This window comes from Oncorhynchus mykiss, chromosome 23, assembly GCF_057628025.1.
Source record: "Oncorhynchus mykiss isolate SJ-2025 chromosome 23, ASM5762802v1, whole genome shotgun sequence".
Classification (NCBI taxonomy): domain Eukaryota; kingdom Metazoa; phylum Chordata; class Actinopteri; order Salmoniformes; family Salmonidae; genus Oncorhynchus; species Oncorhynchus mykiss.
This window is the reverse complement of record NC_143044.1, coordinates 25141786-25156801: the sequence shown is the minus strand read 5'-3', so window position 1 is coordinate 25156801 and position 15016 is coordinate 25141786. Positions and strand designations below refer to the sequence as shown.

The following is a 15016-nucleotide window of genomic DNA, read 5'->3' as shown; positions in this document are numbered from 1 at the left end:
AAAAACATAATTTGCTGCAACCTTCTCTTTCACTGTTGTAATCCTTCAAAACTCCATGTTTTGTATACTTTATTTTTTATATTGTCTTTTATTTTCTCTTTATTAAACAAACAAAAGCAGATGTTTAATCAACATCTATAATACATAATTGATTATTTACAAAACAGCTTTGCTTGCAGATTAATTGAAACCAATCAGCTTCCTGCACATTTTATTGGATGCCCACTTCTGCTCCAATCACATGCCAACCCGATCTCCGCAGCCATGTTCATCTCTGGTGGATACCCCCACCCTGCCCCCCAGCCCCCTAACCAACAGCCCTATGTTATGTACCCCCAGCCAGGAGGGCAGATGCCCCAGCCTCAAGGCCCAGGCATGGCCTATCCAGGCCAGCCCATGCCTGGCTACCCACGGGCACCCTCACCCAACCCCTCCATGCCGGGTTACGGAGGAGGACCAGCGCCTAATCAGCCCATGCCAGTGTACCCTCAAGCCCCGTCGCCCAACCCGTCCATGCCTGGAGGTGGAGCCATTCCAGTCTCTCCTGCCATCAATGTAAGACACACTGGGAGGATTTAACCCTATTTTGACAATAGTCCTTCAAAATACCATTTTAGGACAGGCATACATCTGTTTAAGGGTCCATACTTTATCCAATGGTTTAAACTTGAATACCTAAATGTTCTGCACTAATATTGATTGGGCTTCTATCGTTTTCTTACTCTTCTTGAGATGTCAATTATAAGAGATTTTGCCAGGAGTTTTACTAGCAAATAACACTGACAGTGTTAAGCAATCAGATTTCATTATGGATTAATTCCCTTTTCTTTCAGAGAGGATTCAGGGGAAGCATCAAGGATTATCCGGGAGCAGACCCACTGAGAGATGTGGAGGTTCTGAGGAAAGCCATGAAGGGCTTTGGTGAGTTGGTTAAATAGACCCTGTCCAGAAACAACCCCTAGCCCCTTAAACTGGAGTCTCGTGAGTGAGTTAGACCCTGTCCAGAAACAACCCCTAACCTTTTATACATTGGTCCAGTGATTGAGTTAGTTAGTGGCCAGCCATATTTGACTTTTGTATATACAGTGTGTATGATATTATAAATACCTCACATGCGACTCGTAATAAGACTAAGCAATAGGCCAATATTTTTTTTAATCTGACTCATAAAGATAATTACGAATATGCAAAAGACTACAGTTAAACCATGTGCAATCGAGTATAATGCGTTTAGCTGACTAAGGAATGGTCATGGGTAGTGACTATCAAAGCAGGTATTATTTCATAACTGTAAAATGAATACAAGACATAAAGCTTAAGTTATAAGGTTAAACTGACATTAACAAAGCATTATTGTAGGCATATACACTATCGGTCAAGTTTTAGAACACCTACTCATTCAAGGGTTTTTCTTTATTTTTTACTATTTGCTACATTGTAGAATAATAGTGAAGACATCAACACTATGAAATAACACATATGAAATCATGTAGTAACTAAAACAGTGTTAAGCAAATCAAAATATATTTTATATTTAAACATTTTTAAATAGCCACCCTTTGCCTTGATGACAGCTTTGCATAATCTTGGGATTCTCTCAACCAGCTTCACCTGGAATGCTTTTCCAACAGTCTTGAAGGAGTTCCCACATATGCTGAGCACTTGTTGGCTGCTTTTCCTTCACTCGGTGGTCCAACACATCCCAAACCATCTAAATTTGGTTGAGGTCAGGTGATTGTGGAGGTCAGGTCATCTGATGCAGCACTCCATCACTCTCCTTCTTGGTAAAATAGCCCTAACACAGCCTACAGTGTGTTGGGTTATTGTCCTGTTGAAAAACAAATGATAGTCCCACTAAGCCCAAACCAGATTGGATGGCGTATAGCTGCAGAATGCTGTGATAGCCATGCTGGTTAAGTGTGCCTTGAATTCTAAATAAATCACAGACAGTGTCACCAGAAAAGCACCGCCACACCATATCACCTCCTCCTTCATGCTTCACGGTGGGAAATACACATGCGGAGATCATCCGTTCTACCATACCGCGTCTCACAAAGACACGGAGGTTGGAACCAAAAATCTCCAATTTGGACTCATCAGACCAAAGGACACATTTCCACCGGTCTAATGTCCTTTGCTCGTATTTCTTGGCCCAAGCAAGTCTATTCTTCTTATTGGTGTCCTTTAGTAGTGGTTTCTTTGCAACAATTCGACCATGAAGGCCTGATTCACGCAGTCTCCTCTGAACAGTTGATGTTGAGATGTGTCTGTTACTTAAACTCTGTGAAGCATTTATTTGGGCTGCAATTTCTGAGGCAGGTAACTCTAATGAAATTATACTCTGCAGCAGAGGTAACTCTGGGTCTTCTATTCCTGTGGAGGTCCTCATGAGAGACAGTTTCATCATAGCGCTTGATGGTTTATACGACTGCACTTGAAGGAACTTTCAAAGTACTCCATGTGTACTCCATGTACTCCATGTGTAACTCCATGTGTAACTCTGTGTCCTTGTATCTGTCGAACTGCTTTGCTTTATCTTGACCAGGTCGCAATTGTAAATTAGAACTTGTTCTCAACTTGCCTACCTGGTTAAATAAAGGTAAAATAAAAAATAAATAAATAAAAAGTTCTTTAAGTTTTCCGTATTGACTGACCTTCGTGTTTTAAAGTAATGATGGACTGTAATTTCTCTTTGCTTATTTGACCTGTTCTTGCCATAATATGGACTTGGTCTTTTATTATTACCAGGGCTATCTTCTGTATACCACCCCTACCTTGTCACAACACAACTGTTTGGCTCAAACGCATTAAGAAGGAAAGAAATTCCACAAATTAACTTTAAGGAGGCACACCTGTTAATTGAAATGCATTCCAGGTGACTATCTTATGAAGCTGATTGAGAGAATGCCGAGAGCATGCAAAGCTGTCATCAAGGCAAAGGGTGGCTATTTGAAAAATATAAAATATATTTAGATTTGTTTAATACTTTGGGTTACTACATGATTCCATATGTGTTATTTCATAGTTTTGATGTCTTCACTAGTATTCTGCAATGTAGAAAATATGAAAAAGAAATACAAATTCTTGAATGAGTAGGTGTTCTAAAACTTTTGACCGGTAGTGTAGATTCTAAGGTTAACTTACAAGGCAAAGCATGGACAAAGAGACGCTTACTAGCCAGAGGCCTAGAAGCCGAGGAAATGAGAATTGATCATACAACCTCCTCCATGGACTGGATACAGGATAAGAGACAGAACAAAGGCATTTAATTCCATTTATAACATCTGAAGGTGTATCCTTTCAACTCAGAACCAATCACCTTTGATCAATCAAACGATACAAAGTTTACAGTGTAACCTGACCACCAAGGCCCAATCTCCCCAGGGTGTCACAGCATTTAAATGGTTTTGTGGGGGATGAGACCAGTGTAAATATGACATAATTCCTGAGAGGACCATAAAACCTTTTTGCATATAGCAATTCAGATTTCACCCTGTACAGATACAAGTAACCACAGAGATCATACATGCACATAGTTAGCATCAGAGTTATCCTCAGTGAACACGTTTCAGATATATACCAAACATGGATACTATAGTACTATTCAATCACATTCAATAGTCAGTCTTCTGAATACTGTAACAGAGAGAAACATTTTGGTGGAGGGAGGGGGGGGGGGACCAGAAACAAATATTACATGCGTAATGGCCAGATGTCACGAGAGAATAGGCCCTGTCCAGAAACAACCCCTTGTCAGTAACCTTATACAATACACACTTGTGTAGATCTGAAAGGAATGGATAGGTAAATTCAACACTAGCAACGACATTGCCTTCTATCATTGAGCCTCAATCTTTGAATTACTTAATTATGTATGAAGACCTGGTAATGATATTTGCTGAGCTATACTAGTAAAAAAAAATGATGTTATAAACTCATGAAGGGAAATGGATGGGCAGTATTGAATATGTGTTCTGACAGGGAACTTGTCCAACAGGTACTGATGAACAGGCCATCATAGACCTGCTAGGGAGTCGCTCAAACATACAGCGTGTTCCCATGCTCGCGGCCTTCAAAACTTCCTACGGAAAGGTAATACAGTTACATTTAAAAACGTGATACTTTATTTATCTAATTTGAGTTATTATGGAACAAATGAATATAATGAGTGTTACAGCATCATACAATGATCTGTATAAGTGAGGTTCAGGGAGGGTCAGAGGGTATATCTCAACAGCAGCTGATGGTTCTGCCAGTTAACAACGTAGCTGGGGGACTTGATTCCCTCAGACCCCATAATAGCAGTACCTGGAACACACATGGCACAGCAGTTGAACACAGATAGCATTAATGCTTGAAGTGAACTGAAGTAGGTCCCGCCACTCATTTTGGGTGCCGGTACGCTTTCTATATATTTGCCGTTACTTATCATATTTTACAGCCAATATTCTAAAAGAGGTGCCAGTACTCAAGCAGTACAGGAAATGACGGTGCCGATATTCAAGTTATAGAACAGTGAAAGTGCTTGTTCTCTGTACCACTGAGCACCAGCCCAACTCAAGAATATCTTGGTTAGCATTGAATTATACCAAGCTTGTATCCACTTACCTTCCTAGGATCTGGTTAAGGATCTGAAGTCAGAGCTGTCAGGGAACTTTGAGAAGCTGGTGCTGGCCATGTTGAAGACCCCAGCCCAGCTTGATGCATATGAACTCAAAGATGCCATTAAGGTTTGTGAAAGGGTTTTTATAATCACTGACATGGATACTCTCTCTTAGCGTGTGTGTATGTTTGCGTTCGTACGTGCAAACAAGTGGAATGTTTTTGTTTTGTGTTTGACACAACTAGCTAAACTAGTTTAACGAATAGAGAAATAGTAATATTCATGTTGTAAACCTACCAACTGTTCTCTACTGTATGTTCTGACAGGGTGCAGGGACAGACGAGGCTTGTCTGATAGAGATCCTGTCCTCTCGCTCCAACGCAGAGATCAGAGAGATCAACATGGTCTACAAGACAGGTAAGTACAGGGATGACAGACAGCGTTGAGGAAAAAACCTTTGAAATAAATATGAGAAGTGTACTGCTCTGTACTGTGCTGTGTAAGAAAGCTGTGTGTGTTATTTCAGAGAATAAGAAGTCACTGGAAGATGCCATCAGTGGGGACACCTCAGGACACTTCCGTAGACTCCTCATCTCTCTGGCCCAGGTACAGCCTATGGCCCATAGATGTAGAATAATGTATACATTGGAAATACATATACATAGGAATAGATACAGTACATACAGTTGAAGTCGGAGGTTTACATACACCTTAGTCAAATACCTTTAAACTCAGTTTTTCACAATTCCTTACATTGAATCCTAGTAAAACATTCCCTGTCTTAGGTCAGTTAGGATCAGCACTTTATTTTAAGAATGTGAAATGTCAGAATAATAGTAGAGAGAGTTATTTATTTCAGCTTTTATTTCTTTCATCATTCCCAGTGGGTCAGAAGTTTACATACACTTAATTAGTATTTGGTAGCATTGCCTTTAAATTGTTTAACTTGGGTCAAACGTTTAAGGTACCCTTCCACACGCTTCCCACAATAAGTTGGGTGAATTTTGGCCCATTCCTCCTGACAGAGCTGGTGTAACTAACTCCTAGCTCGCACACGCTTTTTCAGTTCTGTCCACACATTTTCTTCAGGATTGAGGTCAGGGCTTTGTGATGGCCACTCCAATACCTTGACTTTGTTCGTCCTTAATCCATTTTGCCACAATGCTTGGGGTCATTGTCCATTTGGAAGACCCATTGCGACCAAGCTTTAACTTCCTGACTGATGTCTTGAGATGTTGCTTGAATATAGACACATAATTTTCCTGCCTCATGATGCCATCTATTTTGTGAAGTGCACCAGTCTCTCCTGCAGCAAAGCACCCCCACAACATGATGCTGCCACCCCCGTGCTTCACGGTTGGGATGGTGTTCTTCAGCTTGCAAGCCTCCCCTTTTTCCTCCAAACATAACCATGGTCATTATGGCCAAACAGTTCTATTTTTGTTTCATCAGACCGGAGGACATTTCTCCAAAAAGTGCAGTCTTTGTCCCAGTGTGCAGTTGCAAACTGTAGTCTGGCTTTTTTCATGGCGGTTTTTCAGCAGTGGCTTCTTCCTTGCCGAGCGGCCTTTCAGGTTATGTCGATATAGGACTCGTTTTACTGTGGATATAGATACTTTTGTACCTGTTTCCTCTAGCATCTTCACAAGGTCCTTTGCTGTTGTTTTGGGATTGATTTGCACTTTTCGCACCAAGGTACGTCGATTTCTAGGAGACAGAACGCGTCTCCTTCCTGAGTGGTATGACGGCTGCGTGGTCCCATGGTGTTTATACTTGCGAACTATTGTTTGTACAGATGAACGTGGTACCTTCAGGCGTTTGGACATTGCTCCCAATGATGAACCAGACTTGTGGTTGAAGTCTGTAGTTGTAAAAATTGTGAAAAATTAGTTTTACATTTGTAAAGTTTTGTAACACATTTCATACAATTATACTCTTTGTGCCATGGGGCAGAGATACCTTTTTGAAGTTTTAAAGCAAATTTCCTGCAATTCTACACATTTTGCCATGACTTATGCCATGTTAGTGATATCTGAGTGAGAGTGACTAACAAAATCAATGGGCCCTGCGTGCCCTGTCAGTATTCGCCCATTAACACTACAAGGTGTAGATAACTGGCTGGACTAATTTACTAACCTACTTGTTAGCTGATATGGTTAATTGAGTGACTGTCAGTGACTGAAAAAACAAGAGAAAAACTGCTGATGCACAACCAAATGTCTAACTTGCACGTTGGGTATTCTACCATTCTAACTCTCAACAGTTCCAGTCGGGGTCCCTAAGCGATCGCTTATGTTGCCTATGCCTGCATCTGGCCCTGATTATGTGTTGTGTTTGTGCTCTCAGGGTAATCGAGATGAAAGAGAGACAGTGGACATCTCTGTAGCCAAACAAGATGCCCAGGTAAATTGTCATTTCTTATCTATAATGAACCTTGTGACGTCTAAATCTACAGACTGTATTGTGTCTTCAACATACTTAGGAACAGGTGTTTTTCATCAAATTTGAGCTGGAAAAACTCAGGACCCTACACGGCATACTTTAAATCTCTACCTACTCATTGAAAGATGCCTGTGTGTATTGTCTGCCCTCTGTCCAGGCCCTGTATGCTGCTGGAGAGAACAAGGTGGGAACAGATGAGTCCAAGTTCAATGCCATCCTGTGTGCCAGGAGCAAACCCCACCTCAGAGCAGGTAACTACAAGGGAGAGGAATGGTACTGTAAGAAGTCAAATATAAATTAAATGTACACTCACTTGCCAGTTTATTATGTACACCACCCATTCACGAATATGGTTCACTCCTTCAGACGGTGAGTAACGTGGCCGTGGCTTGCTATATAAAGCAAGCAGGCAGACAGGCATCGAAGCATTCAGTTACTGTTAGAATCTACGGTAGAATGGGCATAACTAGTGACCTAAAGGACTTTGAGCATAGTATGGTCTTCAGTGTCAGGCGCACCGGTTCCAGTGTCTCAGAAACGGCTGCCCTCCTGGGCTTTTCACGCACGAGAGTGTCTAGGGTTGACAGAGAACTGTGGGACAAACAAAAAACATCCAGTCGGCTGCGGTCCTGTGGGCGAAAACATCTTGTTGATGAGAAGGAGAATGGCAAGAATCGTGCAAGCTAGCATGCTGGCCACAAACATGCAAACAACGCCGCAGCACAACAGTGGTGTGCAGAACGCACAACTCGTTAAACCCTGTCACGGATGGGCTATTGCAGCAGACGACCACACTGGGTTCCTATCAGCTACAAAAAGCAGCTCAAGTGGGCACGCGATCACCAACACTGGACAATTAAGGAGTGAAAAAATATTGCCTGGTGTGACAAATCCCAGTTCCTGTTGCATCATGCTGATGGCCGAGTCAGGATTTGGCGTAAGCAGCATGAGTCCATGGACACATCCTGCCTGGTATCAACTGTACAATCTGGTGGTGTAATTGTGTGGGGAATATTTTCCTGGCACACGTTAGGTCCCTTGATACCAATTGAGCAACGTTTGAACGCCACACCTTGTAGAATCCATGCCTCGAGGATTCCGGCTGTTCAGGAGGCAAAAGGGGTCTGACCCGGTACTAGATGGCCACTGAGTGTATATGAAATATCAGTCCTCTGGTGCTGTCCGCTCATCTTGATTCATAGCTTTTGCCACTACCTTATCTGTGTGTGTGTGTGTGTGTGTGTGTGTGCCTGTGTGTGCGTGCATATGTGCAGTGTTCCATGAGTATCAGCAAATGTGTGGCAGAGACCTAGAGAAGAGCATCGACAGAGAAATGTCTGGAAACCTGGAGAGTGGAATGGTGGCCGTGGGTAAGAGGACACCTTTTCGTTAACACACACCCACACCCACGTCTCTACGCAAACACATACTAACACTCTATGTCACACCACTACACACACAGAGTGAAATACCCAGATGTATGTGTAGGGGATTACCAAAAAAAAACTTGAACAATGGTTCCACCCAATTCCTGTATGGGGTTTCACTGTTTGACGTAACAGTAGCTGGGAATTTATTTTTAAGCTGAATGTGTTATGTTATGGGATTTATATGAATAATGACTAAATTATGTATACATTTAACGTAGAACTATAACTAAACAGTAGAATACTACCCTGTCACTGTATGAATGTATGAATCCTATTATAATCAAAACACTGAATATAATGTGTGTAGTTTTAGTCAAGAATTAGAACGAGGACTTTCTGTTCCTTGTTCGAAACGAATGGAGCTATCGCCAGACCGGCTGGAATACTGTGTTCCTTACAGGACATTCTGTAGATTGTAGTAGATTGTCTGTCACCTGTTAAACAATGTGAGAAGGCTTGTCAACTATATTGCCATTGTATCTGAGAGGAGGAGGGACATTTATGACGAAATGTGAGGTATATAAACCAATGTGCATGGTATTATGAGCAGAGCTCTCGAGAATAAGCACTATTGGCTAAGTTGACTGATCTCTGTCCGTTTCATTTAAATAAGAACCTTACAAATTCTTAGAAAAAGACAGAGTGTGTTAATTGCATTGGAAAATGAACATGAGAACAAAATTCTCTTGACAGTTAACACCCATAGCTTACTCATTCTTACTGTGAAAATATGTTATAGAAGATGCAATAACAATATGTGAGTTGTCACACTGTTGCTGTCTGAATGAGTAATTGTTGTTGTTATTTTCCTTCACTTGGCTATCGTTGCTCCGGTTAATGGTACAGTAACATGCTTTTAGATTATTTTGACTGGGTGACATCGTTGTTATTATCTGACTTTGTATCAAGAGATGCTCACTCTCCATACACACTTCATAGTAATGATGTGTTGTTTGCTTGTTCCATTATGCATGATGTTTGTCCGTACAGAAGTCATGTTGATGTGATGTTTAAAAATGTATTTCACGCTTCTGACTGTGTTTATCAAACTACATTCATATATTTTCATATACACTGAGTATACAAAACATTATGAACTCTTTGCATGACATAGACTGACCAGGTGAAAGCTATGATCCCTTATTGATGTCACCTGTTAAATACACTTCAATCAGTGTAGATGAAGGGGAGGAGACAGTTTAAAGAAGGATTTTTAAGCATTGAGACAATTGAGACATGGATTGTGTATGTGTGCCATTCAGAGGGTGAATGTCCAATAGAGAAAATGGGCTTTTGAAAGGGGTATGGTAGTCGGTGCCAGGCACATCAATTTGTGTCAAGAACTGCAACACTGCTGGGTTTTTCACGCTTAACAGTTTCCTGTGTGTATCAAGAATAGTCCACCCCCCAAAGACCATCCAACCAACTTGACACAACTGTTGGAAACATTGGTGTCAACATGGGCCAGCAGCCCTGTGGAACACTTTCGACACCTTGTAGAGTCCAGGCCCTGGCGAATTGAGACTGTTCTGCGTGCGGGCAAAAGGGGCGGGTGCAACTCAATATTTGTATGTTTTGTACACTCAGGGTATTTTCAAGTTCTGGTTTCAGATATGACTTGACAATCTTTTCAGTTTTATCCCATCATATAATTTTTAACCGTTAGTTTTGTTTGTTTCTGAGAGTTTCCTTCAACACACAGTATCAGTCACCTTGTCTCAAGTCTGTTTTTGCTCTTGCAAACTCAAAGGGTTCATTTTCAAGCTAAACATTTGGCATGACAATGACTGACTAGGAGTTGGCATTGTAGCACAAACAGACTGGGCCATGTTATCAGTCCCTCCCTCCGAAGACTAGCGCCCGCCTACTAAGGTTAATTCTAACCCTCTGCTCTCTCTGTGTTCCAGTCAAGTGTATTAAGAACACACCCGCCTACTTTGCTGAGAGACTTTACAAGGCCATGAAGGTAAGACACGCCCCGTTTCTGTCTGTATGTCTGTCTGTCTGGACTGATTACAACATACTGTACATACAGCACAGAACAACAAAACTGTCCACGACAGATAAGTGAACACTGTTTACACTCACTAAATTTTCACTTTACCAGTCCCAATGATATTGCATTGTTATTACAGTAATTGCTTCTGATAACTGTACTCTTTAAATAAGTGTGCGTGTGTGTGTTTGTGTTTGTGTGCGCGTGCATGTGCGTGTTTTCTCAGGGGGCCGGGACCAAGGACAAAACCCTGATTAGGATAATGGTGACCCGTTCTGAGGTGGACATGTTGGATATCCGTCAGGAATACGTCAAGACATATGGCAAGTCGCTCTACACAGACATCTCTGTAAGTATCTCTCCTCATCACTACACAAATTCCAACACACATACACACACCAGTACCTTCAATAATGCTACTGCTATAGAGCAAGTTAGGCATTCTAGTATGATGTTCTGGACTAGTTTGTTGATGTGTTTGTTGTTGTCTATGACAGGGAGACACTTCAGGGGACTATAAGAAACTGCTGTTAAAGCTGTGTGGAGGGAGCGACTAGAGGAACCATGTCAGCTTTCTTTACAGGATGTCCCCCACACTATATCTCCAATGTTTACATATATACCCATTTACTGACTAGCCTATAATAGTGTGTATATATATATATATATATGTGTATGTATGTATGTATGTATGTGTGTGTGTATATATATATAATATATATATGTATATGTGTGTGTGTGTGTGTGTGTGTATATATATATATATATATATATATATATATATATATATATATATATATATCTATGCATGCACCACAGTCAGCAATACTGCATGCCCTGCCATCCATTTTCTTCATTGCAACTTTTAGCACATGTTATGATATGAGAACCTCCAATCATAAAAGCTGTTCCTTTTCTATATTTTGTATGAGCAAGAAAGTATATGTTTTTCCATAAGTGTAATATCAGTGCTGGATATTATAACTTAGTCAGGGTAAAAATGCCCTAAAGGTGCAACTTTGATTAGAATTGGAATTTAAATCAATATATATTTTATTTTTTCAAGCCTGTGCCAATATTATGCATATCTAATTGTAAATGTTAACTAAGTAGTAATTGGTTTAGTTGAAATGTTAAATCCATGACTCTGAAGTCAGAATACTTAGCAGCTAAAGTACCTAAAGTACCAAAGTGTTCGGTTTATATTTGTGTTTATATGGTGTGTGTGTACACTATCATTGTGTTTTTTTGTCTGCTGTTTGCTCCAATCTCTTTGAGCATATCTGTCAATCTAACTTCTAACTAAAATCTAATTTCATTAACGGTGCTCTGATTTAATATTACATCTGAAAATAAATGTTGAGAAACACTGCTGTTTTTTCCCCTACTGATGATTTCATCCATTTAAAAAAAATGTTTAACCTTTATTTAACCAGGCAAGTCAGTTAAGAACAAATTCTTATTTTCAATGACAGTGGCAGAACGACAGATTTGTACCTTGTCAGCTCGGGGGTTTGAACTTGCAACCTTCCGGTTACTAGTCCAACACTCTAACCACTAGGCTACCCTGCCCATCCATGCTAATGTTGTTGTTGCATTATACTGTGTTTTAGTCTTGAGGCAAGGAAGAGCACTAATTCCTGTTTCTGACCCCAGGCCCCTGACACTTTCAACAAATGGCTGATGTTCTTGGCCTGTTATTTGTGGAGTCAGTGAGCAAAGGAGAAAACCGTGCCAGTTGCAATGACCTTTATTTGAAAGCAGTCACAGCAATATGATTTTGTAGACAAGTCGTTTTTATTTTTTTATTTCACCCTTATTTAGCCAGGTAGGCAAGTTGAAACAAGTTCTCATTTACAACTGCGACCTGGCCAAGAATAAAGCATACATACAACAACACAGAGTTACACATGGAATAAACAAAACATACAGTCAATAATACAGTTGTAGAAAACCTATATACAGTGTGTGCAAATTAGGTAAGAAAATGAAGGGAAGGCAATAAATAGGCCATGGTGGCGAAGTAATTACAATATACCAATTAGACACTAGAGTGATTGATATGCAGAATATTAATTTGCAATTAGAGATACTGGGGTACAAAGGAGCAAGATAAATAAATAAATACAGTATGGGGATGAGGTACAGTGCCTTGCGAAAGTATTCGGCCCCCTTGAACTTTGCGACCTTTTGCCACATTTCAGGCTTCAAACATAAAGATATAAAACTGTATTTTTTTGTGAAGAATCAACAACAAGTGGGACACAATCATGAAGTGGAACGACATTTATTGGATATTTCAAACTTTTTTTAACAAATCAAAAACTGAAAAATTGGGCGTGCAAAATTATTCAGCCCCTTTACTTTCAGTGCAGCAAACTCTCTCCAGAAGTTCAGTGAGGATCTCTGAATGATCCAATGTTGACCTAAATGACTAATGATGATAAATACAATCCACCTGTGTGTAATCAAGTCTCCGTATAAATGCACCTGCACTGTGATAGTCTCAGAGGTCCGTTAAAAGCGCAGAGAGCATCATGAAGAACAAGGAACACACCAGATACTGTTGTGAAGAAGTTTAAAGCCGGATTTGGATACAAAAAGATTTCCCAAGCTTTAAACATCCCAAGGAGCACTGTGCAAGCGATAATATTGAAATGGAAGGAGTATCAGACTACTGCAAATCTACCAAGACCTGGCCGTCCCTCTAAACTTTCAGCTCATACAAGGAGAAGACTGATCAGAGATGCAGCCAAGAGGCCCATGATCACTCTGGATGAACTGCAGAGATCTACAGCTGAGGTGGGAGACTCTGTCCATAGGACAACAATCAGTCGTATATTGCACAAATCTGGCCTTTATGGAAGAGTGGCAAGAAGAAAGCCATTTCTTAAAGATATCCATAAAAAGTGTTGTTTAAAGTTTGCCACAAGCCACCTGGGAGACACACCAAACATGTGGAAGAAGGTGCTCTGGTCAGATGAAACCAAAATTTAACTTTTTGGCAACAATGCCAAACGTTATGTTTGGCGTAAAAGCAACACAGCTCATCACACTGAACACACCATCCCCACTGTCAAACATGGTGGTGGCAGCATCATGGTTTGGGCCTGCTTTTCTTCAGCAGGGACAGGGAAGATGGTTAAAATTGATGGGAAGATGGATGGAGCCAAATACAGGACCATTCTGGAAGAAAACCTGATGGAGTCTGCAAAAGACCTGAGACTGGGACGGAGATTTGTCTTCCAACAAGACAATGATCCAAAACATAAAGCAAAATCTACAATGGAATGGTTCAAAAATAAACATATCCAGGTGTTAGAATGGCCAAGTCAAAGTCCAGACCTGAATCCAATCGAGAATCTGTGGAAAGAACTGAAAACTGCTGTTCACAAATGCTCTCCATCCAACCTCACTGAGCTCGAGCTGTTTTGCAAGGAGGAATGGGAAAAAATTTCAGTCTCTCGATGTGCAAAACTGATAGAGACATACCCCAAGCGACTTACAGCTGTAATCGCAGCAAAAGGTGGCGCTACAAAGTATTAACTTAACCTTTCTGATCTCCCCATCCCGGATCCGGGATCGTGAATACAGACTCAAGCTCATTACCATAACGCAACGTTAACTATTCATGAAAATCGCAAATGAAATGAAATAAATATGCTAGCTCTCAAGCTTAGCCTTTTGTTAACAACACTGTCATCTCAGATTTTCAAAATATGCTTCTCAACCATTGCAAAACAAGCATTTGTGTAACAGTATTGATGGCTAACGTAGCATTTAGCATTAGCATTCAGCTGGCAACATTTACACAAAAAAACAGAAAAGCATTCAAATAAAATCATTTACCTTTGAAGAACTTCAGATGTTTTCAATGAGGAGACTCTCAGATAGCAAATGTTCAGTTTTTCCTGAAAGATTATTTGTTAATAAAATTATTATTTTTTCTGCGTCACGTTTAGCTATGAAAAAACCCCTGTATCCAGGATTGTGTAAATCTATCAGCAAGCTCATTAGCATAACACAACGTTAACTATTCATGAAAATCGCAAATGAAATTAAATAAATATGCCATCTCTCAAGCTTAGCCTTTTGTAAACAACACTGTCATCTCAGATTTTCAAAATATGCTTCTCAACCATAGGAAAACAATCATTTGTGTAAAAGTAGCTAGCTAGCGTTAGCATTTAGCGTTAGCATTTAGCGTTAGCATTAGCGTTAGCATCCAGCACGCAACATTTCAACAAAAACATAAAAGCCTTCAAATAAAATAATTTACCTTTGAAGAACTTCTGATGTTTTCAATGAGGATACTCTCAGTTAGATAGCAGATGCTCAGTTTTTCCAAAAAGATTCTTTGTGTATTAGAAATAGCTCCGTTTTATACATCACATTTGGCTACCAAAAAAAATCAGAAAATTCAGTCCTCAAAACGCGAACTTTTTTCCAAATTAACTCCATAATATCGACTGAAAACATGGCAAACGTTGTTTAGAATAAATCATCAAGGTGTTTTTCACATATCTCTTCATTGATACATCGTTC

The 15016-nt window shown here is 40.3% G+C and overlaps 1 protein-coding gene and 1 long non-coding RNA gene across 3 annotated transcripts in view; one reads left to right on the top strand and one right to left on the bottom strand.

Annotated features, from left to right (window-relative positions):
- anxa11a (annexin A11a) overlaps positions 1–11840 on the top strand; it is a 26391-nt gene extending 14551 nt beyond the window's left edge. For both annotated transcript variants that reach the window (XM_090217166.1, XM_090217167.1), the window contains 12 exons: positions 340–555; positions 834–921; positions 3998–4092; positions 4617–4730; positions 4930–5020; positions 5130–5209; positions 6950–7006; positions 7203–7296; positions 8320–8415; positions 10383–10441; positions 10698–10820; positions 10969–11840. In XM_090217166.1, the coding sequence (XP_090073292.1) occupies positions 340–555; positions 834–921; positions 3998–4092; positions 4617–4730; positions 4930–5020; positions 5130–5209; positions 6950–7006; positions 7203–7296; positions 8320–8415; positions 10383–10441; positions 10698–10820; positions 10969–11028 (1173 nt within the window). In that variant the 3' untranslated portion in view covers positions 11029–11840. The remainder of the gene's footprint in view (positions 1–339; positions 556–833; positions 922–3997; positions 4093–4616; positions 4731–4929; positions 5021–5129; positions 5210–6949; positions 7007–7202; positions 7297–8319; positions 8416–10382; positions 10442–10697; positions 10821–10968) is intronic.
- Positions 1804–15016, bottom strand: LOC149972549 (uncharacterized). The gene is made up of 3 exons (XR_016491010.1): positions 14751–15016; positions 14321–14382; positions 1804–1828 (listed from the first exon to the last, which is right to left on the bottom strand). It is a non-coding gene; the product is annotated as an uncharacterized LOC149972549 (long non-coding RNA).